Here is a 22,694-nt window from a genome sequence, read left to right on the forward strand (position 1 = left end):
GCACGGCGCGAGCACACGTCTTCCCCGCCACGTGGTTCACGGCAGCCATGCGCCTGGACGCTCGGCAGTGCCCGAGGGCCGCGGCCACCAGTGAGGAGGCCATTAAAATGCAGGCTCCAGAAGAAGACGCCAAGGTTAGAGGGGGGCCGAGCAGGTCTAAGCCCCCAGGGCCAGGCTTGTGGGCTTGTGGAGGGAGTGGGGGCGGGGACAGAGAGACGCAGCTGGTAACCTGGAGCAGTTAGAAACCCACGCACACAAGGGCTCAAGGAAGGTGCTGTGTTCTGTACTTTCCAAAGCATCTCCTCGGAGCAAGTCCTGCTTCCACAGCCAGGAAGAAAGAAATACAGGCAAGGCCAACATAGAGCCGACTGAAGCCCCAGGGAAAGCAGCGGATCCGAACACACTGTGAAGGCCCCAGAGCTTGCACTCCTGCCGTGGGGACTTACACGAGTCCCCTCCCCTAGCCTCACGGCCCAGAGGCTACAGCCGCCCAGCCGCTCCAGCCCCAGGCCAATAAGGACTCAGTCAGACTCAGACACACGGCCCAGCGCCCCAGCGCTGTAAGACCCAGTGTGGTGAGGGGCCAGACCCAGGCCCCGGGCACCTCCCACGTCACCCCCAAATCCATAGCCTCAGGGCAGCTCATTTGCATTCTCCCATCCTTCGGCCTGTTGAATGGGATTAAGTAGCTCTAAATGAACCCGGTTACCAGGGACGCAGGAGAACGGGGTGAGAAGACGGCACAGTGGGGGTGTGGCCGTCCTGCTGCCCCAGCCGTGCACCTGGACCCCACACTGTCCACCCAGTCCCCACACTGTCCACCCACCCAGGCCCAGCGGGAGCTGGCTTCTCTCCAGAGTGCACACGCTCTGCTCTGGGCCAAGGGCCCAAGGCCGAGATGAGAGCCACAGCGCCACGGGAACACCAGCCACACTCACTGCCTAGGCTGGAGCAGGGCTTGCCCCCATCGTGGGCGCCGTGGACGCAAGTGGCCCCAAGTAACGTCACTGGTGCCACCTGCACCCGGCCCCAGAGCCCATGTAGCCAGGGCTCCAGAGCGGCCCCCGGGCCCACGCCTCTTGGGCACCGCTCTGACCCGCGGCCCCCCCACTCCCCGCCCGGTCTGCCGCTTGGGGACAGAGCTGGCTTCAGCGAGGGCAGGCACTGCGGCGCAGAGGAGCCCGGACATGCTTCAGTCCAACGCAAGGAGCAGCCTCCTGGCCACAAGGAGACCAACTGTCCCCAGGCGGCCTCCAGCACACACCGGCCCAAGGGCCTGCCCTGCCCTCGTGGCTGGGACACCGCCCTTGCTCACAGGGGCTGCCTCAGGAGCCTTCTGGAAGGACTCCAGGGCCAGATCAGGCAGCCCCAGCCCTGCCCTCAGCCCCGCACCCAGGAGAGGACCTAGCCTGACGTCAGCATCAGCAAGCCAGGCATGGGGGGGACAGGGAGCTCGGGGAGGGGGGGCAGCAGGGGAAGGGGTCGGTAGTTTGAGGGTGGAGCCTCCTTTCCTCGACATCATAGCCCCTCCGCACGCCCAGAACTACAGGCTCCGTCCGTCCCGCTCCCCAGAGAAGCGGCCCAGTAGCCTCCCTTCCCCGACGCTCCTCTGTTCCAACTACCCCTTCCTCTGGCGTCCATTCCAGACTGAGCTGAAAAGCAGGGCCCCGAACCCAGGCAGGGGACTAAGCGCCTCTGAACAGACACCCCCCCCACCACCCAGGCAGAAGAGACCTGCCCCGTCCCGGTGCGTTTGGGGAATGTAGGAGGAGCAAGTCCCTGCGGCTCGGGGCCCACGGGGGCGGGAGCACGAATGCCCACAGGCGTGCACACGCTCTCGCCATCACCGCGCATTCCTGGGGCCTCGGCCGCCCAGGAAGAGCAGGCCTCCTGTGCGTGAGCACGTGCGCGCGCGCGCACACACACACACACACACGCACACACATGCACACACACACCCCACTGAGGTGCAGACCTGTCATCATGCCCACAAGCCTGGTGCTGGCTGGCCACCATGCAGACCCTCCCCCGGGACCGTCCCAGAAGAGCTGAGTCAGGGTCCCACGAGCGGCTGTGTCCGCCAAGGAGGTGCCACAAGGAACCCCCTGCCCGCCCCGCCCCGCCCCCCAGCCAGAGGTGGACCTGCCGCTCAGCAGAGGGCCCAGCAAACCAGCCAGAAATTCGCACCCCCCGGGGTCTCCCACTCCAGGTGGGCGAGATCCCAGACCCCTTCTGACCATCCCCAGGCACCCGGCCCAACCACACACCTGAGAAGGAAACACTGCCGAGATGCCAGAGACAGGTCTGTGACCACCAATGTGCTGGGCTGCCCCCCGGCTCAACCCATCCCCTCTCCCAGGTGCACTGAGCTCCCCCCTCGTCCTGCAGCTTCTGAGTCAGGGCTGGCAGGCCCAGGGCTGGTACGGGGTAGGCACACGCTGCGGCGGCCTCGACTCCAACTCAGCCCAACACGCTAGACTCTCGGGGCAGAGAGTAGCCAGGTGCCCTGGGCGGGGAGGGGATAAGCCCCCCACCTCCCGCAGGCCCAGGCCCAGCCTGGTATGGAAGTCTGCCATGCGGTGTGGGCATGGTCTCTCTGGCTGGACGTGGAGCCTGGGCTGCCCGGGGAGGACCAGGGCACCGCCAGGCACCTACCCTCCCCTCAGGCAGGGCCTCTCGCACCTGGCCAGGTCCACCTGCGCACCTGTGTGATTCCAAAAGTTGGGAGTCGAGATGCAGCAAACAAATGTTGGGTGTTGGACGTGAGAAGCACGGTGAGCCAGGGGTTGCTGGGGGCGGGGGCGCAGCCCCAGGGCAGGTGGGACGTCCCCCTCCCCAATCTGGAGAGTGGAGCGCGTGACCTCACCCAGCTGCACCCCTGAGGTCTGTGCGCTTTCCAGTCTGGATACTATAGTCTCATGGTTTTTAAAGTTGACAGAGAGAGAGCGGGCTCCCCAACCCACACAGCCCGTTTCCAGAGGCCACAAGTGTCCCCGCCAACAGGCCACAGGACACAGAGGCCTGGAGACCGGCTGAGGCCCCGAGCCAGCACAGGGCTCGCACAGGTCTGACCAGGCCGGGCGGAGCCGCAGGGGGAGCTGGCAGCCTCCAAGCTGCCTTCCCAATAAGTCTGCTTGTGCTTCTCCCCTTGTGCCGGGAGACTCCCACTCCTGGCAGGCCGTGGCGGCCCCCCATCCTGGAGGAGCAGGCGGGGCCCCCTGTACCCCAGGTGGGACCAGGACGTCACACCCGCTGGGGAACTGAGCCCAGAAGGGCATTGCCGCCTACCCGGCGGCCTCACTCACCCACAGCAGAATGTTCGTTCTCAGGAAAGGCCGTCTGCACTCCAGATCGGGGCCTGGGTCCTCGGGCGAGGGCACCATCGTGGAGGGACCGAGGGCTCTCGGCACTGGGGCGGCAGGTGAGAGGTGGGACTGGCCTGCATTACCAGCTGGGGCCGGCCATCCGAGGGAGGCAGGGAGAGGCTGCTCTGAGGTCCCTCTGCCCCGAGGGCCCCAGCGTCCCCTGCCGGGATGGAGGCTGGGTCTCCGCTCATCACTCCTAGGGAGGCAGGGGCAGCGGGGCTGGTGAGTGAGGCCTGTCCAGCATCCAGGTTAGTGCCGGGCCGGAGTGCAAGAGGAGGCTGTACTGCAGCCCAGCTCCACTATCCACCCCGTCCCCCGACAAGCAGCCCTTCAAGGTGGGGTGCCGGGCAGCCTGGCAGGGAGTCTGGCAGGAGGGCGACCCCACCCGGGACCCTGAGGCTTGGGGGGAGGAGCTGGTGCAGCCGGAGGGCGGGGGAGCTTATCAATGGCTGCATCACCGAAGTGTTGACTGTTTCTCTGTGCCGGGACTGGTTCCATAGCTTGATAAATTTCAAAGGCAACACAGGAGTCACTTTGCAGAGAACGGCAGCCCCCCTCTGCTGTGACGGTGCTGGATGCACTGGCCAGCCCTGGGCCACCCTGGGGCCCCACGGACCACAGGAGGAGCCCAAGGCTCAGGTGGGTCCCTCAGCCCTTCCTCCAGCCCTCAGGTCCCAGTGCACTGTCACCCCCAGGTCTGCAGTCTCAGGCCCTTCCAGCCACCACTCGGTCTGGGCAGTGGGTGGAGGCCACGCTGGCCTCCCAGGCAGCCATCGGCCCCCGGGCTGTCTGGCTGGGCTCCCACCCCCCCCCAGTGGGCCCAGGCCCCACCCGGCCTCCACGTGGCCTCCACAGAGGCTCAGTCCCACCCTGGCCTCTGCGCAGGACCCCCTGCTGCACCTTTGCAGCTCCTCCCCCACCAACGCCCTCCTCGCTCCCCCAGGCCAGCTCCTTCCAGAGACTTCCTCTGTGCCCACTCCCTCCTCTGGGCCTCCTCCCTGGGCCCAGCATGGGGGGCCTTGGCCGCTGGGCTCTGGAGCACGTCTGACGTGCCCAGGACGGAGCTTCTGCGGCCCGGCCCTCGGGTGCACGTCGGGACACCCGGAGCCACACTCTGCCCAGGTGGGAAAAACCGCGGGGGTGGGGGCAACACCCCTCCCCAAGGGCCCCTCAGAGCCGCCCTACCTCGTGGCCCTTCTCCAGCCACCCGGGAAGGAGGGCGCCGTGGCGGTCTGCCCTTCCTCCACCCTGGCAGGCTTCAGCCCCCAAGCCCTCCACCTGGCCCAGCCCCCCAAGACCAGCAGCAGACGCGGAACCGGCTACCCACCAGGGCCCGACAGCCGGGGCCCCGTCCCAGCCTTGCCCATCCCCCTCCCTGCTCCCCCAGGAGTTCCCTGGGGTCCTGCACGTCCCACGGGCACAGAGGCAATGCCACGCATCCCCCGCTTGCCCACCCAAGCCCGGCTGGGCCCGCACAGCCCTCCACAGGCCCACTCCCCTCCTGGGCGCCCCCTGGCCGCCGCCCGGTTCCCGGGCTCACCTGCGGTGGCTCCCCCGAGGTGGCTGGACCACCACGGCCCCTTGGCTACACAGCCCAAGAGGCCGGCGCCAGCTCTGACCGCTGAGCCAGCTACTGCCAGGCTTCCAAGCAGGCCGCATGCTTCCTGCAGCAGCGGGAGCCCAGGAGCTGTGCCCGGACATGTTTGCCAGAGCGGGGCCGGGCGCGGGGCTCGGGCTGGGCTGGCACAGTCGGGCCTAAGTAGGCCACAGCGCCCACCAGGAGCAGAGGCGAGGCCACGGAGGGCCATGAGGGCAGCGGTTGGCGAGCTGAGGCCCCGGCAGCACCGGCGCCCGTGAGCCCCAAGCCGCCCGGCGCCCCCCGCCAGCCACGCCGGGGCCCCTGACGGCACTCCTCACTTCCAGCCACGCTGGCCCCGTGGGGAGGGGCTGAGGGTCAGAGGGGCTGCCCGGCCGTCCCCAGCTCGGCCCCTCCTCCTCTCACAGGCTGACCCCCGGGCTAAGGAGGGGCACCGCCCCTCTCAGGCCTCCAGCCTCTGCTCAGACCCTGGCCCAGATGCCAGTGTCAGGCCCGGGAACTGGCTACTGCCCACGGGTGAGCAGTCACGGTGACATCACTCAGAGCCAGGCCGGGTCGGCGGGGGACAGGGCCGAAAGGTTCACGGGACTCCTGCCCCTCAGAGGCCGACCGTTTAATCAGGGCCCTCGGCACAGGCCCGGATAGGCCGGAGGGTGGCCCAGCCGAGCCCAGCGCCCAGGGGGCGCCGCCCACAGCCAGACGGGCAGGCCTGCCTCCATAGAATGGCCAGTGCCCAGCCTCGAGGCCCCAGGATGGAGTGGCTGCCATCGAGCAGTTCCTGGTGAGTCCACAGCGCCCACCCGCCCTGCCGTCGCCCGCTGCGGGGGCCTAGGTGTCCCTCAGGCCCGGCCTCCCGGCCTGGACACTGGCTACAGCTTCCAGCCCAACCCTGCGGTGCCCCCTCACCATGTTCCACAGAGCAGCGGGCTCGCAGTGAGAGTGCCACGGGGCCACCGCGAGCCCCCCTCCAGCCACCCTCTCCCTGTTGCCTCCCACCTTCTGTGTCAGCGCCCTGGACGTGGGGCTGCCACATCCTCCACTGGCAGCGCTGGCATGAGAAGAATCCCAGCCCCCCAACCCCAGCCCAGCGGGTGTGGCTGCACCGGGCCTGGCCTCTAACATCCAGCCTCTCTAGACCCTCTGCCCAGGTGCCCCCTGGTGTCCACCCCGGGCTGGACACCTGGCCCGAGGCCCCCGAGGGCTGACACAGCACGGAATCAAAAGGCTGGCCCGTCTGCTGCCCAGGGCCCCCACCCCAGCCTTGCCCATCCCCCTCCCCGCTCCCCCAAAGCTGCCTGCAGAGTCTCCTCCCCAGGTGGGACCCTCACTGCCCAAAGCCTCCCCCGAAGCCCCCTACCACACAGAGCCTGCTTATTCCCGCATCCCTGCCACCCCAGCACAGCCTCCAGGCTGAGAGTGGGGTCCACGGTGGAGGAGCCCTGATGACGGGGCAACAGGTCAGGGCTCCCCCGTGGCCTGCGAGTCTGGAGCTGGACCCTCTACCAGGAGCCACCTGCTGCCAGAGCCTCCCCTAGGAGGTCCAGGTGCCACACCCTGGACCTAGCAGATGAGGACGCAGAGGATGGAGGCTGGACCCCGACAAGCCCGGCCTCCCCCCTCGAGTGGGTCAAGCCAGCCAGAGCTCAGCACAGAGGCTGTCACCCAGGGCCCGCCAGGCCGCACATGGCAGCAGCCCTGACCGCGAGGCCGGGCGGGAGTGACTGGGTGACGCAGCCACACGTCTGGGTCCGGGGGCTTCGTGGAGCAGGACCCTTGCCCGGGGACAGGAGGGAAGGGCTTTGGTTGAGGGCAAGTCCTGGGTGAGAGCAGGGATCACTCAGCCAGGGCACATGTATGCAGCCTGGGACCCAGCCGCTCTGCTCCAGGCCCCAAGGGATTGCGGGGGGGCGGATATCCAGGGCGGCCCTGTCAGGTCGGGGAGCTGGAGGCCCCAGGGTTGGGGACACACACTTGGAACAACACAGCACTAGAAGGAGGAAGAAAGAGTGTCTCGCGGGAGAGAGACGCGTCTTGAGAGCACAGTGCCGAGCAAAGAAAGCAGAGATCAGAAGGGGGCAGACGACCAAGACCACACCACAGAGCACTGCTTCCCGAGGTATGGCCCACGGAACCCCAGGGGTCCCCAAAAGCTTCGGGGGCCCACGAGTTCTGAACTATTTTCATGATTCCACTCTCCTTCCCCGTGCTGACGTTTGCACAACACTGGGTAACACTCTGCACAGATCAAGGCGGAGGGACCACAGCCGCATCACCTCCTGCGTCACTGCGCGCTCTGGATTAAACAAAGAAAACGCCGTGTCCCCGAGCCCGCCCTCGACAGAGCAGTAAGAGTGACAAATTTGATTAAACCCCACCTCTGGGTTCGAATCTTTCTAGTATTGTGTTCGAGACCGCGGGGAAGGGCTCCCGAGTACACACAGAGCTGCCGGCCCCGAACTGGTCGCGGACACAGCCCACAGACACCATTTTTTACCCGAAAGAACAGCTGGCAAACTGGCTATGCCGTATGGGTGTGCAGACATCCGGCAGAAGTTTCCTCAAAAACAAGTGAAGTAAGCACGCCACTTCAAAAGAAAATAAATAAAATGACCGGATCTGTCTCCAACGGTCAAAGCCACAGCTTAAGGGAACGTCGGCATTTGGAAGAACTTGAATCCACCACTGTGAGTCTGACAGCTTCCGAGCAGTGAAGGCTTTTTCTCCTGAGAGCGGTGGTGTTCATGTGCTCTAAGGAAACGTGTCAACATTTGGAAAATCCACCGAACTCAGCACACCAGTATTTCCCAGATGACCGAGACAGGATAATCCAAAATCACTCACAGGTGAAGATCCTGTCCAAGCGAAAACCAGACCAGTGGGTGTTAGTGTAACAGAGCCCCTGATGGCGTTGCTAGGGATGCAACTCTCACATCTCAGCTCCCTTCAAGAAGCCCTCATTGGTTCAGCTTTGGCGGAGCACCGTTACCTGAGTCGGCACATTTCCCCGTAGTCTTCACCACAACGCGCTGGGACAGATGGAATGCCGTGTTCTCTACCCAAACACGACAGAGATTTGCAACAATGTAAAAAAATGTCACTCTTCTCACTGAATTTTTTGTTTGGAAAAAACCAGTTATAAACTGTTATTTCTCTTAATGTGTAATTAGTTGATTGTTAGTTGATTGTTATTTTTAGTAAGGCCTCATCCGTAACTTTTTTTTAATGATCACTTTTACGTTCTACTGTGGTGATCTACCTGTCTACCTGTCAGGTAGATCATATGATCTACCTGTCAGGTGATCATAACCAGGGGTGTGCTGGGCGAGACTGACCAACCACCTCTCGGGGGAGGAAAGCCCTGAGGATGGTGTTTGCTGATGCCCGTGGTGGAAGCACACCCACCGCAGCCAATTGCAAGCTATGCCCGTGAGATTACTGAGCGTGGAGTTGGGAAGAAGTGGGCGACATTCCATCCCCTGGGATTTCCAGTCCTCAGATGGAACAGACGCAAACCCTATCTAGACAAGAACATGGATAATATAGTAAGATGTGAATAATTAGGAAGTGCTAAGTTCTGAGTGTTGATTGCCTGTGCTTTTATATAACTTATATGGTTTACATAAAATTTGATTTTAATAATGGCTGTGTTTAACAACCAGCTCCCAGAATTACTGGAGATCTCACAGCCGGCTCTCGCCAGCTCTCTCTCCACTGGACACAAAGCTCTTCGGGGTCCCCAACAATTGTTCAGAGTGGAAAGGGGTCCAGAGACCAAAACCTTTGCACCGCTAACATTGATATAGATCAAAAATAATTGCAACACAAAATGTGGAAGCAACCTGAGTGTCCATCATGTCCATAACAGATGAACAGATAAAAATTACTCAGCCATAACAAAGAATGAAGTAATGCCATTTGCAGCAACATGGACGGACCTAGAGATTGTCACACTAAGTGAAGGAAGTCAGACAGAGAGAGACAAATACTCTATGATGTCACTTGTATGTGGAATCTAACAAAATACAACAAACTGGTGAATATAAGAAAAAAGAAGCAGACACACGGATGTAGAGAACAAACGGGCGGTTACCAGTGGGGGGAGGGGTAATGTGGGGATGGGGGATTGGGAGGCACAAACTATTGGGGGTAAGACTGACTACAAGGATATAGTGCACAACACGGGGAGTAGAGTCAGTATCTTGTAATGACTGTAAATGGAGTACAACCTTTAAAATTGTATTAAAAAAACTTTTACGGTAAGTGCAACAAAACACAGTATGCATTCTGAAAAGTAACTAAAACAAAAGGTGCGCACTGAGCACCCATCAGAGCGCATCCCAAGAGGGGGCGGGATGGGGTGAACACGATCAGTCAACCACGCACAGTCGGTCACGAGCAGGGCCGGGATGAGAAGAGGAGGGTCCCCAGAGCCCTCTGTGCCCGAGGCCTGCAGAAGAGATTGCTGTGGAAGTGGGCGTCTCCAGGTCAGAGCTCGGTTTGAAGCCTGCCTCTTCGTAGCCAAGAAATTCTCCCTGAGCTCTGGTTTCCTGGCCCGTAGAGCAGGTGCAGAGAGCCCTTCCCCAACAGGAGACGGCAGGAGCCAGCCTGGCAGGTGGGCACAGACCCTTCCGTGTCTTCACGCTCTGGGACCCCTGCCCTTGGGGGCACTTTCCCCACCCCTGCGCCAGGAGCACACCCCACAGGAGCCGGGCTGCAATCACTGGGGTCCACCCCATGAACAGAGATGGGCCCTGGGAGCCCCTCCCCGATCCTCCCGGCAGCTCCAGCCCCTCTGTCCTGCCTCAGCCCCACCCTCTCCATGAGAGCATCACTGCCAACCTCCGTGCTCCGCGAGAATCTGCAAAGTGTGGCGAGGTCAGTCTCCACGTCACAGTGTGGGAGGGTGCTAAATGGGTCAAACTGCCCCCCGGGGCCAGAGGAAGGGCCCCAAAAGGGACAGCAGAGGTCCTGCCTGGACCACCTCCATCAGAAGCCAGCTCCCCGCGGCCCCGAATGGAATCCTGAGTCTTTGGGCGGGGTGGTGTCTGTTGAGTGCAAGAGGTAAGTCAAGGCTTGGGGTAGGCGGCCAGGAGGAGGGAGGCACAGGGCATGTCCCTGCGTCCCTGCGTCCTTAACCCAAGGACACAGAGCTCCTGACCAGAGCCCCAGGGGCAGCTGGAGGGGCCCTGCACCCACCCTCACCCCACAGTAGTACCCAGACTGGCAGGGAGGAAGGTCTCGCTCACCACAGAGGTCCAGTGTCGGGGAGGGTCCGAAGGGGCTTAGAGGAGAGCCATCTGCGGGGGGGGCGCCTCAGGCAGAAGGGGCAGCAGGTGCAAAGGTCCTGCAGCCGGAAGGGCCCGTCTGGCCCCTGGGGCCCAGGGCTGGCTTGGAGTCCCCAGTCCCAGCCCAGCTTCCTCAGACAGAAGCCCCCTCCCTCCCCCAAGGGAGCTGGGGGAAGCATTTCTGGGCTCCTCCCGGCTCTGCCATCTCCACGGCCAGGCCCCCGACCCCGTTCCTCCCCCACCGTCCTCACGCCCCCAGGGGAGGCCAGCTGTGACCCCACGCCCCAGTGCCGGGTGGGCATCAGCCCCTCCCTCTGCCGGCCTCCAGCCGTGTCCACCGCTCTCATCCAGAGGCCGGTACCTGCTCGCCCCTCCGTTTTCCCCTGGATGTCTGTTGTCTCTTGAAATTCAGCGGGAAACTCATGGCCGGGCAGAGAGGACAGACCCCCGGAACAGCCCCGAGCTGGGGTGGCCGCTGCAGATGCCTTCTCGGAGGAAGGCGAGGACCCCCCTGGGGGCCTGGCACGGGGGCTGCTGGGACCCCCAACAGGAGCGGATCCCATGGTGGGGAGAGTGGAGGGGGACCCACAGGGAGCATCCCCTCTGAGAAGTTTTGTGTCTGGAGGGGCAGCGGTGGCGGGGGGCGGGGAGGGGGACTGGTGTTTGGATGAAGGAGGAGCACAGGGGATGCTGAGGTCATACTTGGCACCCGGTGAGGGTACCGGCCAGAGCTGCCACACCCAGGGGGAGAAAACTAAAGATGCACCCTGGGGCCCCCACTCAGCTCTGGCCTCTGGGGACGGGGCAGGGGGCGGGCGGGGGATCCGGAGCCTCCTGCTGGGGACCCCGACCCCTGGCCTCCAACAGACCGGGAGCCACTGTCTCCACACAGCGCCTTGCGGGAGAAGCCCCAGGCCACGCCGGGCCACGCCGGGCCACACGCTGGGCCATGCCAAGCCACGCTGGGCCACACGAGCCAGGCTCCTGCGCTTCTGCCTCGGGGAGCCCCCGTGCCGCATGCTTGCAGCCCCCAGGCCCTGGTTGCTTCCCGACTCTCACGTCTGAAGTGAGGAGGCTGTGGGCTTTCAATAGCATCGGCTCTTCTACTTTGAAAGTAAACACCCCGAGGTGGCAGAGGGGCCGTGAGAGCCACTGGCCGTTGGCAGCTACCAGTTGCTGTAAATCAGGACAAACCCCCCAAAACCAAAGTCAGAACCACGTGGACGCAGAGGTGGAAGCCAGCGCACGGTGGTTCCTTCCAGCCCTGGCCGGCGGGGCGCCGGCAAGGCAGGCCGTGGCCTCGGGTTCCCGGCGAGCACTGGGGCCTGTCCACTCACTCTGGCCTCGGAGCTCAGTCCACACAGACACCCTGAGCGCTGCCGCACGCCAGGCGCCCGCTGGGAACAGACAAGGGAGCCAGACAGGAGACGCCCTCGGGGACTCTCGTCACCGTCACCCGAGTCCACAGACCAAGCACTGCAGCTGCTGAGATGCTTGCAAACCTCTGAGGTCCTACCACCCATGGCCCCCACGCCACCTCCTAGCAAACCCCGAGCAGCTCAGCCCCCGGGGCCCACCCGTGAGAGGAGCCACAGCGAGCCTCGGGCTGGCCCACGCCGTCCACGCCACACACGCGTGGGTCCCGGGGGCTCCCCGGCCCAGGATGTAAGACTCTCTATCCTCCATTTGGCAGGTGAGGACCAGCACAGAGGTGGCAGCCCCCGTGGCCACCCCCATTAGGAGGATGCCGGCATGGGGACAGTGACATGGGGGGAGGGCGTCTCCAGGGAGCGTCCAGCACAGCCCCCTCCACGAAGAGCCCTCAAGCAGGCCTGACCTCCCTGTGCTCGTCCACATGCGGAGCCCCGAATGGATGCCCTTCCTTGGGCTGGAGTGAGGCGAGCGTGTGGGTGACCTGCGCCAGCCACTCTCAACACCCCTGCCCAGCCAGCGGCCTCTCTCAGGCCGCCCTGGCTTTGCCTGGTGCCCACAAATCCTCACTCTTCTGGGTGCCCCACCCCACAGGGTCCTGGCTTCGCCCCCCTCCCTCCAGCCCCAGGGGAGGCGGGGAGGATGGCCTCTGGTCTGGACGGAGCCCTCCCTCTCCTGTCAGTGCAAAGCCTCCTCCTCTAGGAAGTCCTCCCAGATCACCTCTTCCTTGGGCCCTTAGTGTCCAGGCCTTAGTTACCAACGAGCTCAGCCCCAGATGATGATTGCACTCACGCCACCCCCACCCACCCTGGCATCAGGCAAAGACGCTGGGATCCAGACGTGGGACCAGACAGACCTAGGATTCACCCTGCACCTGCTGTGGACCAGGCAGGGCCTCTCCGAGCTCTGACTCTTAGCTCTGCCACATGGATGGTGGCCCTTCCCTCCTTGGCCCCTCAGGCTCCAGATTCCTGTCCCGCCCCCTTGAAGCGCCGACAGTGGCCCACCGCCCCGGAGTCCCAGCACACCGCTGGGCCAGGAATCGTGCCTGCCTGTCCCAGGCCAGCACAGGGACAACAGGTCCTGGCCACCGGCAGAGTCCCTGGCCAGCCCCTGTGTCCTGAAATTGCTTGACATTACTTCCAAGACCAGCCCAAGCCCCAGGCAGCCCCTGTCCTGCCCCACCTAACAAGCCCCTGGCAGGGCACTGCTCTGGGTCCCGCAGCAGGGCCTTCCCACCCCTGCACTGGGGGAGGGCTCTGCCCAAGGGGCTGGTGGGAGTCCCAGCTCGGTTCTGGGGGGCCGCCCACCTATGCCCACGACCCCTCCCACCCCAGGCAGGCCGAGCCCACCCTGTGCCCACTGCACCCCCGCCCCACGCACCTCAGGGCCAGCTCCACGGCTGCCTGCTGGGGTGAGGTGTGTTCCCAGACCTCCCAGCCAGCCATCACTGCCAGCTGGAGGAGCCTGTTCTCCAGGTTTGTCCCGAAGGAGTGCTGCGCCCTAAAGGTCAGTGGGGAGCAGCGGGCTCTTCCCCAGTCCCTCCACCCCCCAGGCGCTGGCTGCAGGGAAGGGGAGAAACAGGCTAGTCCGGCCCCAGGCCTGGGGCTGGAACTGCAGCTGCCCACCCCCTATGCCCCACAGAGGGCAGCAGCACCCACCTCTGCTCCACACCCCGAAGGCGCCTGCCCAGTCATGGACGCAGGCCCGCAGCAAGGCTGGTGCCCAGCAACCCGTGTCTCTCCACCCCCACCACTGGGTGGGCATCTCAGCCTCGGTGACCCCTCTGCCATTCTCCAACAGCGAGAAACACTCGCTCCTCCTTATAGGATGGGGATACACAGGGGTCCAGCGAAGGCTCTGCCTGGGAGTACCCCACCCCACAGTCCCAGGGCAGGGGTGCACCCAGCCCGGTGTCCGGCCGGCCTCGGATGACCCTGAGCCCTGGGATTGGGCGGGAGGGGTCACACAGTGAGACTGCCTTGGCTAGAATCAGGGGCCTCGAGCTGGCCCCCCTTGCCCCTCCTTCCTTCTTCCAACAGGTGTTCCTGAGCCAGGCTCGACGGCACAGCAGCCACCCAAGCAAGAAGCCCGTGTTGGGTGAAGCCGGCCTCCCAGGAAAGGGACACAGACCAGCTGGCCACTGGCTTGCCCACCAGTCAGCTGGGTGGGGCTGTGGGAGGGTGGGAGATGAGTGGGGGAGCTGGGAGAGTGAGGGGAGCAGCAGGGCCATGCCCACCCTCCAGGCCAGGCTCAATGAACGTCCCGGAGGAGGGACCAATCTGACAATGGGAGGAAGTGAATGAATTTGGTGGTGATGTAATCGGGAAGAACATTTGTATTCTACTATAAGTTAATCACTACAGGGATGTTGCCTGTAAGTGTAAATTCTGCATAATGGCCCATCTCTGTGAACCCTGCTTCCCAGGTAGTGAGCATTAAGCTAAAATACCTTTGTTTAGCTCGCAGGAAACATCCTGACCAGGCCCACGTGTGAATGACTGCAGGGAGGAAGAAATTCACACACCGCCTCCGGGCTGACGGGAACCAGGAAATGTTTGACTTTACTCCCTCCCCTTTTAGTACAAAAGGAACCTGAATTCTAACTCAGGCACAGTGGTTCTTTGGAGCACGGGCCCACCATCTTCTCGGTCTGCTGGCTTTCCAGATAAAGTCATTACGCCTTGTCCCAACAACTCACCTCTCTATTATCGGCCTGTTGTGCGGCGAGCGGTACGAGCTTAGACTCAGCCTGCGTCTGCTGATGCGCGCAGAGTATACGCTTAATATCGGCATCTCCATTCCGGAGACCAGAAAACTGAGGCCCGGAGGTCAGACAGTGCGTGTGAGAGGTCCCAGTGGGTGAGGTCACACGGCCGAGGTCACAGCAGCTTCCTGGCTCAGCACGCTCGGTTTGTACACAGCAGTGGCCATCAGGGCCCCACGCTGGGGCTGGACCCCGGTCAGATACCTCTGCCCGGCGCGGGTGGCCGCTTCCCCGAAGTCCACACGGCTCTTCCCCTTCCTGTCCCAGGAGCCAGGACAGAAGTCACACGGTGAGGCCTCCAGTAAGAGCCCTCGTCCCTCCAGCCCATCTGGAATTCCAGAGCCAGAGAACACAGCGGGCAGCGCACAGGGCTCGGGCTTGCCTGGCTGCCAGGGGACCCGGAGAGCTGACTTCTGATGAGGCAGAGACTCCTGTCTGTCCCTCCCACCCGCCTTCCCTCTGAAACCACCTCGTCTCCCCCGCCTGGCCGTGTGGCCATCTCTGCACCCGGCGAGTCATCACTCTGTTCTCCTTTGGTTCTGATCCAGATTCACTCTTTGGGGTGAAATTCACTCCCCAATCCATAATTCTACCCGCTAACGTGGTGGAGCAGATGGGCCCACGGCACCATCTGCTGGCCATTCTGGGCTCTGACCCCAAACTCAAGTCACAGTAGGGGCCCTGGGGCACCAGCGGCAACCCCAAACAACCAGCCCAGAGGCAAGTGAGGACACCGGGGAGATCTGAACCCAGCTGGACCCCAGGCCGCACATCCCCAAGGACAGACGCTCGGTAACTGTTTCTGGCCTTGCCCTGCCCAGTACGGCTGTGCTGGTTAGAAGACTGGGAAGGTGCAGTTCTGGGCAGGGAGCCGGGACCAGCCAGTGGGGGAGGTGCCCTGGGCAGGCCCCACCCCTCAGGCTTCCCTAAGGAGCCAGCCGGTGACCCTGAGGAAGGGGACAAGACCTCTTCCAGATCTGACTCGGTGCCGGTGGACACTGCGTCCATCTGTGCAAGCCCATAGGCCAGGGGGTCTCAGGGGCCAGCCTGTTAGTTAGGCAGGAACTTGTGAGGCCTCAGGGTCTCCACCTGGCCCCCGCCCGAGGGCGCACCCCTGGCTGCAAACCAAAGCAACAGGTGGCCTCTGCGACTAGGAAACTGCATACACAGACAGGGGCACCGCTCCAAAGCGACACGGGGGCTTCGGTAGCAGGAGGCACTGCGGGACCACGCAGGTCCTGCCCCTTCCCTCTAAAAGGTGCCTGCCTGCCCCTGGTGGAGGCCCAACGAGCTCTGAGCCTGTCCCCAAGGCCTGGTTCTGTGTCGCTGAGCTGTGCCAGCCTGTGCACGTGCCCACAGCTGACGCCCAGGTATGGGAGAAGTGAGGCCAAGGGCTACAGCCTGTCTCAACACACGCCCTCCGGGCCGAAGTCAGGGGGGCCCCGTGGCTCCCCCGCCCCCTCAGCCCACTTGCCTTCTTTCTCTCCTGCTGGGCCCACAGCTCCCCTTAGTGCCCACAGGACAGGGCCCTCTGGTCTGTCTGGGGTATCCCTGCACCCCCTCCACTGGGGCACACATACAGATGCCATGACCTGCTCCAGACCCAGAGCCCTCAGGGCACCCCCACTGCCTCCTCCCACTGCTCTCCCCCCAGGCCCCTCCCCCGGCCCTGGGCTGCAGCTCAAGTCCAGCCGTGGCCTGTGTCTGGGCGCCGGGCTCTCCTAGCTCCGTCCCCTCAGGTGCATGGCCTTCTAAGTTCCCCAGGCCCTCTTCGGTCCCCTCTCTGAGAGCAGCTGGGAGGGGTCAGGGGTCTGCACTTGTGGGGCCTGGGCAGCCGCCAGTAGAAACACCGCGGTTCAAGAATCAGAGCTCCCTGCTCCGCCCCAGGCCGCAGAGCACCTTTCCTGGGCCCGCAGTGGGGGTCGCGGGGATGAGAACACACGAGGTGCCAGCGCCCCGCAGAGGGTACTGCAGGGAGGGAGACGAGCGCCCTCCTTACTTCCGGCCCCAGGGGACGGGCAAGTGCCTCCCCACCGGGCGTCGGCACGCCCCCTCTAGCTCTGATGCCTCTCGCAGTACCTGGGGGCTGTCGCCGAGGCCGCTCGCCACCCTGCGCCGCTCAACCCCCCACCCCGCGCACCCGCCCCCTCCCGCACTGCGCCCGCTCCTCATCCGGGCCGCGTTCGCCCCGTACGGACCGCGCACGGAACCCACGGCCCTACCACGCGCTGGTCCCCGTCAGCCCCCGCCCCCCAGCAGGCCCCGCCCCCCAGCAGGCCCCGCCCCGCAGCAGGCCCCGCCCCGGAACGCGCGCGCGCCGTGACGCACAAGGTCTGCGCCGCACACCGAGCCAGCGCCATCAGGAGGCGCCGCCGCGTGGGCGTGGCTATCCGCTTTCCCGCAGCCGCAGGTCATCAAGATCTCCCCGGTCACCGCGATCTCCCCGGTCTCCACGGTCCCCGCGGTCCCGCAACCCTAGGCCATGGCCCCCGCGGCCGCCAGCCCCCCGGAGGTAGTCCGCGCGGCTCAGAAGGACGACTACTACCGCGGCGGGCTGCGGAGCGCGGCGGGCGGCACCCTGCACAGCCTCGCGGGTGAGTCCCCGCGGGGCCGCGGGGGCGCGAAGCGGGCCGACGAGCCTCAGGCCCTCCGGTCATCCCCCCGCAGGCTCGGCCAGGCCCTGCTCGCCCCCCCAAGACCTGAGGCGAAGGAAGGAGCGAGCGCCCCGGGCTTTGCCCCCCTGCTGCCGGGGGCGGGGGTGGGGGCCGGGCACCGGGCGTGGAAGAGTCCACGGCTCTGGGGACACGGGGAGTCTCCCGTGGAGCAGCGGCGTCGGAGCCCAGTGGAGGGGCAAGAGCGTGGGGTGGATTCCAGACGACAGCGGGCTCCTCTTCGGAGTAGCCGAAGCGAGGCTGGGCCGTAGACTCGGGCGGGTAGCCATGGGCAGGTTTTGAGCAGGAGAGGGACACGACACGATCAAAACAAATGGCCCGTGTATTCGTTTTGCTAACACATTCACTTACTCTGTGCCAGACACTGTTCTTCGTGCTTCAGAACGTTAACTCATTTTATTCTCGACACATCCCTGTGAGTGGGACCTGTTGCTAGTCCCCTCCTTAGAGACAGGGAAGCGGGGATTCCAGAAAGATCTTGTAACTTCCTGAGGTCACAACCAGCAGTGTGGGGAGCTGGGATTTGATGCTGGATGGGTGGTCTCGGCTTGAGCTCCTGGTCACTGTACTACACTGTCCTTGTGGCCCTTCTGGGCTCTAGAGCAGTTGCCCAGGCGGGTCCTGGACGGGGAGGTGGCTACAGGTTGATAAGTTCTCAGGATACTCAGTGGCCCAGGCGAGGCAGATACAGATGGAGCAGAGTGGACAGCACAGGAGGCCAGGGAGAGAACAGAGTGTGGTTTAGGACAGTATCAGCCGCGTGGAAGGGTGACGGGGCTGGGCCTTGGCAGCAGGAAGGAGGCTTGTTCCTAATCCTTACGCTGCACCACCCTCGCCCCAACCCCTCAGAAATGACGTGGTTCCTCCTCTCAGGTGCGAAGAAGTGGCTGGAGTGGAGGAGAGAGATTGAGCTGGTGTCGGATGTCGCCTACTTTGGCCTCACTACACTGGCAGGTAGCAGCCCCTGGCAGGATCTCAAGGCCCACAACACACGCCGAGCCCAGAGGACAGGAGGGGGGCTGTCAGCAGAGTGAGAAGCTTCTGGAGGTGCTTCTCAGTGCCCCCGGAGCTGGGCCGCATGCAGCCTCAGGGAGGGAGGGAACCCCGAACCCTTTCCCTAGGTGGGAGGCCAGACCCTGAGCCCAGGCTGGGGCCTCTGGAAGCTTTGCCGTACCCCTGTCACAACTGTCTGGGACCGTTTCTCCATGGCTGAACCCGTGGCCCTAGAGGGGTCCCAGCGCTGAGCCCTGTCATGGGGCCTGGGCTATGAGGATTGTAGGGACCCAGTACGGAAGTCGCTGGCAGGTCCCTGCCTGTCTCTCTCACCGGTCCCTCTCCCCACAGGCTACCAGACCCTCGGGGAGGAGTACGTCAGCATCCTGCAGGTGGACCCGACCCAGGGCCGAGTGCCCTCGAGGTTGCGCCGCGGGATACTGGTGGCGCTGCACACCGTCCTGCCCTACCTGCTGGACAAGGCCCTGCTCCACCTGGAGCACGAGCTGCAGGCCGATGGTGACGGCGCCTGGCCCTCACGGGGCAGCCTGGCCCCCGGTGCCCATGGCCAGTCAGGGACAAGACGCTGGATGCGCCGGTGCACGGCCGCCCTGACGGAGCAGCAGCAGGGGACGCTCCTGCGGGCTGTGTTGGTGTTCAGGCAGGGCCTCGGGTGCCTCCAGCGTCTCCACGTCGCCTGGTTCTACATCCATGGCGCCTTCTACCACCTGGCCAAGAGGTTCACAGGCATCACCTACGTAAGTCACAGGTGCCGCCTGGGCCCGCTCTTCTGCAGGGGACCTCCGTCCCCGAGCACAGTCACAGGGCCAGAGCTGAAATCCTCCACTGGAAACGGGGGTCTTGCCAGGTCCCGTTTTGCTGAAAGACCTGCGCAAGTCTGCTTTCCGTAAACCCTGAGGGTAGGGCGAGTCTGTCTTCCTGCCGCCAGCACGCGTGGCCGCCCCGCTCTGTACCCTGAGCGCAGGCCTGGGGCCCTGGCTCCTGGGCCCCGTGCCCACCCTTCCAGGCCGCCCTGACAGAGGGTCAGGTGTAGGGACACCCTGATGGCGGCCCTACAGCGACCCTGTTGCCGCCAGCATCCCCGCTAGCCTCCCCTGGGCTCCGCCCGCCGCAGGAGTCTCAGCTGATGCCCTTGCTCCCAGGTTCACCCGGAGGGCCTCCCCTCGGGCCCCCTGCCTCCCCGGAGGTCTCCAGGCTCCCTTGGCAGTGCTGTCCCGGCACGTGCACCCCCTCTCCTCAGCCCAGCCCCAGTCCTCACCGCGTTTGCTCTACCTGTTAGGTAGGGTGTTTGCTAAGCTGCTGCCACAGAGGGGCCTAGAAACACGGGCTCAACCCAGTCAGGGCATTGGGGGCTGCCACGGGGCTCTTCCTACACAGGCAACCAGGGCCCTGCCCCTCGGGCTCCAGGCTCTGGCCAGTCTGGCTGACCTGACTGTCCCCATTCCCGGGGGGGAAGGAGACAGAAGCGGGGGGCAAGCAGCTTTCCCTTGGGGGACGTGGCCGGGAGTCCCAGCTGCGGAACATCACCCGGGTAGTCTGGTGCCTTGCTAGAAGCGGGAGCTTCTGTTCCTCCCACGGGGCTGAGTAGCGGGTCTGCCACGCTTGGCGCCCCTCCCATCCCACTGGGCGCCGCTGCTCAGGCTTCCCAGTTCTTTTTCTATGAGGCTTGGGGGCCTCGTCGTCCCCCCTCTCCCCGCAACACCTTGCCTGCAGCCTAGTGACTGCAGGCTTCGAGGTTCGTGGCCGTCCTCGCTCAATGCTGGGCTCCCGCTGGGGGTGAGGCCCTGAGCTGTCCAGCTGCGCCCCCCCAGCTGCCGCCCAGCGCAGAGCCTGCCAGGCGCTGCTGCCCCATCCCGCAGCCAGAGGGCAGGCCTTGGCTTCGTCCCACAGGGGAGGCCTGGCCCCTGGGCCACTCAGTGCCTCACGCCAACGGATCATGTGACTGTGCCCCCCTCCCCGGGTCCCTGACAGCTCCGTGTCCGCCATCCGCTCGCAGAGGACCCTCGGGCCCGTGCCAGCTACAGGCTGCTGGGGCTCGTGTCCCTGCTGCACCTGGCACTGGCCGCGGGCCTGCAGCTCTACGGCTTCCGGCAGAGGCAGCGCGCCCAGAGGGAGTGGAGGCCGCAGCGTGGCCTGTCCCACCGCAGGTGCGCAGGGCTGTGCCGGGGCGGGGGCTACCCAGCGCCACACGGAACTCAGGCTCAGTTCTGTCCCATCGTCCCCCCTCTCCTGCCAGGAGCTACGCAGAGAGAGCAGTTTCCAGAACCTCGCTGTGCACCCTGTGCCTGGAGGAGCGCAGGTACTCGACGGCCACGCCCTGCGGTCACCTGTTTTGCTGGGGCTGCATCACCCACTGGGCCGACACCAAGGTGAGCGTCCTGAGCGTAGGCCCCTGGGCCACCCCCGCTGCACTGGGCCCGCTGCCTGCCTCCACAGCCACGCTTGTTCAGTGGTGGTGGTGGGGGGCTATTTTTTTAAGAGCCCCCAGCTGGGATGGAGGCAGGGAGCTGCGGTGGCCGGAAGCCTGCTGTGACAGCTCTGCTCCCAAAAGGAAGGCCCCAGCCACCCACCTGGGAACCCTCGGAGCGAGAGCCGCCTGCTAGGCCTTGAGATCTCAGGGTGTGGGGTCCAGGGGGCCAGAGCAGAGAGCTCTGCCACCTTACTCCTGCGCTGGCTTCAGGGAGGGGCCGGTCCCGGGCCCCCGTGTACCCCCGCCCCGTCTCTCCTTGGGGCCTGAGGTCAAGCCCGCCTCATTACTGGGATGTCCTGTCCACACGCTGCCCAAGGAGCCTTCCTCAGGGCCTGCAGGGCGCGGCGGCTGCAGCCTCCTCCGTGGGGTCCAGGCCGCTCTGCGAGGCCCCGGGGCACACGCGTGCCTGGCAGGCAAGGGGCTGACCTTCCCGGGCCAGGAGGGACCCGGCCCTGAGGGTGGGGACAGGGGACCCGTGAGCTCACACCCAGAAACTCCAAGAGGTTCAGGGCAGCCACGGTCGTTCCGCGGCCAAGCGCCCTCCCTTCTCCCAAGTCACCCATGGCCTGGCCATCTCCTCGCTGGTCACCGTCCCTGCCCTGCTCCCCAACTGCCTGCATCATCTCAAAAAAATGTTTTTCTGTCTTAATGGAGACGTGTGTACATCCGTGTTTTACTGGAGATGCCAGTGGGGGAGGGACCCCCGGGGTTGTAGGGGTCACAACCCGTGACCTTCCTCCTCCCCCCACAGATGGAGTGTCCCCTCTGCAGGGAGAAGTTCCTCCCCCAGAAGCTGGTCTACCTGCGGCACTACCGCTGACCCGACGGAGGGAGGAACCCAGGAGTCTTTCCTGATGTCAGGAGGAAGTTTATTCTCAAGGTTGACAAGTTGACTGTACTTGCACAGAAATCATGAAATTCTCAAGTCTTTTATTCTTTGTCACAGAAGATACTGTGCCAGCCGCCGGGGAGGACAGGCGCTGGACCTGGACCTGGCCGTGAAATGGCTTCAGGGCAGGTTGGGCAGGCCTGCAGGGCTGCCAGCCAGACAGCTCAGCACTTAAACAGAACTTCCCTCCCTTCCCCAAACCGGTCATTTATATCCAATACCAGGCACACAGTGAGGGCAGGGCCAGACGGGCCAGGACTGAACAAGGGCCGGAAACCAGCAGCCTGCCTTCCCAGCGTGGTCAGTCTTCCAGCCCAAACGACCCACAAACCTTAACCCTCGTCACTGGAGCTGGCTTTTGGGGCGAGGGGGCACAGCCCTTCCCGGAAAGTAGCCGTGATTTCCCCCTAACACGTTTGGCAGGTGCCTTCTAATAAATGTCAAGTTTGTTTCCCGTTTTAGAAAATGGAGGGCTTCCCTGGTGGCGCAGTGATTAAGAATCCGCCTGCCAATGCAGGGCACAGGGGTTCAAGCCCAGGTCCAGGAAGATCCCACATGCCGCGAAGCAACTAAGCCTGTGCGCCCCAGCTACTGAGCCTGCGCTCTAGAGCCTGCGAGCCACAACTACTGAGCCTGCGCGCCTAGAGCCCGTGCTCCACAACAAGAGAAGCCACTGCAATGAGAAGCCCGCGCACTGCACCGAAGAGTAGTCCCTGCTCCCCGCAGCTAGAGAAAGCCCGCACTCAGCAACAAAGACCCAACCCAATGCAGCCAAAAATAATAAAATAAATTTTAAAAATAAAATGGAAGTGTGTGTCCTGGCCTCTGAACACGAGCCGTCTCCTCCTGCTTGGAGCGCCTGGCGGGCTCCAGCCAGCCTGACCCACTGAGGCCACCCGTCTCCAAAGCTGGTGGTGGGCCAGCTCGCCTACACACCGGCTCACTGCTGTGTCCAACACACTTCCTGCCACCTTTTTTGTTATTTTCAGGTTTTTACATCTACCTAAGCTGTGCAGAGACAGGACTTTGCCGTAGGCATCCTTACAACAGCAAGTCCACAGAAGTGCTGGTGTGTTAGCGCCGTGAGGTGAACGGAAGCCCGTGTGGAAGGGGCCCTCCCAGGGCCCCTACAGGTCGCTTCTCCCTCCATGTGACTCTGTGGGAGCGGTGATGCAGGAACAGAGACTCCTCGGTGAGCAGAGGT

The 22,694-nt window shown here is 64.1% G+C and overlaps 1 protein-coding gene across 2 annotated transcripts; it reads left to right on the forward strand.

Annotated features, from left to right (window-relative positions):
- Positions 1-16,811: 16,811 nt before the first annotated feature.
- PEX10 (peroxisomal biogenesis factor 10) lies at positions 16,812-22,404 on the forward strand. Of its 2 annotated transcripts, XM_030880965.3 has the most exons (6): positions 16,812-17,039; positions 17,991-18,071; positions 18,462-18,868; positions 20,103-20,278; positions 20,368-20,500; positions 21,353-22,399. In XM_030880965.3, exons 1-6 carry the CDS (start codon positions 16,928-16,930, stop codon positions 21,419-21,421), a joined length of 978 nt encoding a protein of 325 aa, XP_030736825.1. In that variant the 5' UTR covers positions 16,812-16,927; the 3' UTR covers positions 21,422-22,399. The 2 variants fall into 2 exon arrangements, with proteins under 2 accessions (XP_030736825.1, XP_060140056.1); XM_060284073.2 differs by lacking the exon at positions 20,103-20,278 and having other exon boundaries at positions 21,353-22,404.
- Positions 22,405-22,694: the final 290 nt, after the last annotated feature.

Source organism: Globicephala melas, chromosome 1, assembly GCF_963455315.2.
Source record: "Globicephala melas chromosome 1, mGloMel1.2, whole genome shotgun sequence".
NCBI classification, from domain to species: Eukaryota; Metazoa; Chordata; class Mammalia; order Artiodactyla; family Delphinidae; genus Globicephala; species Globicephala melas.

Bases quoted from the DNA above. Each gene is read 5' to 3' on its own strand.
- PEX10 (XM_030880965.3), top strand. From the start codon at position 16,928: ATGGCCCCCGCGGCCGCCAGCCCCCCGGAGGTAGTCCGCGCGGCTCAG. The intron at 18,869-20,102 runs GTAAGTCACAGG...GGTCCCTGACAG, and splicing joins GGTTCACAGGCATCACCTAC to CTCCGTGTCCGCCATCCGCT. The intron at 20,501-21,352 runs GTGAGCGTCCTG...CTCCCCCCACAG, and splicing joins CCCACTGGGCCGACACCAAG to ATGGAGTGTCCCCTCTGCAG.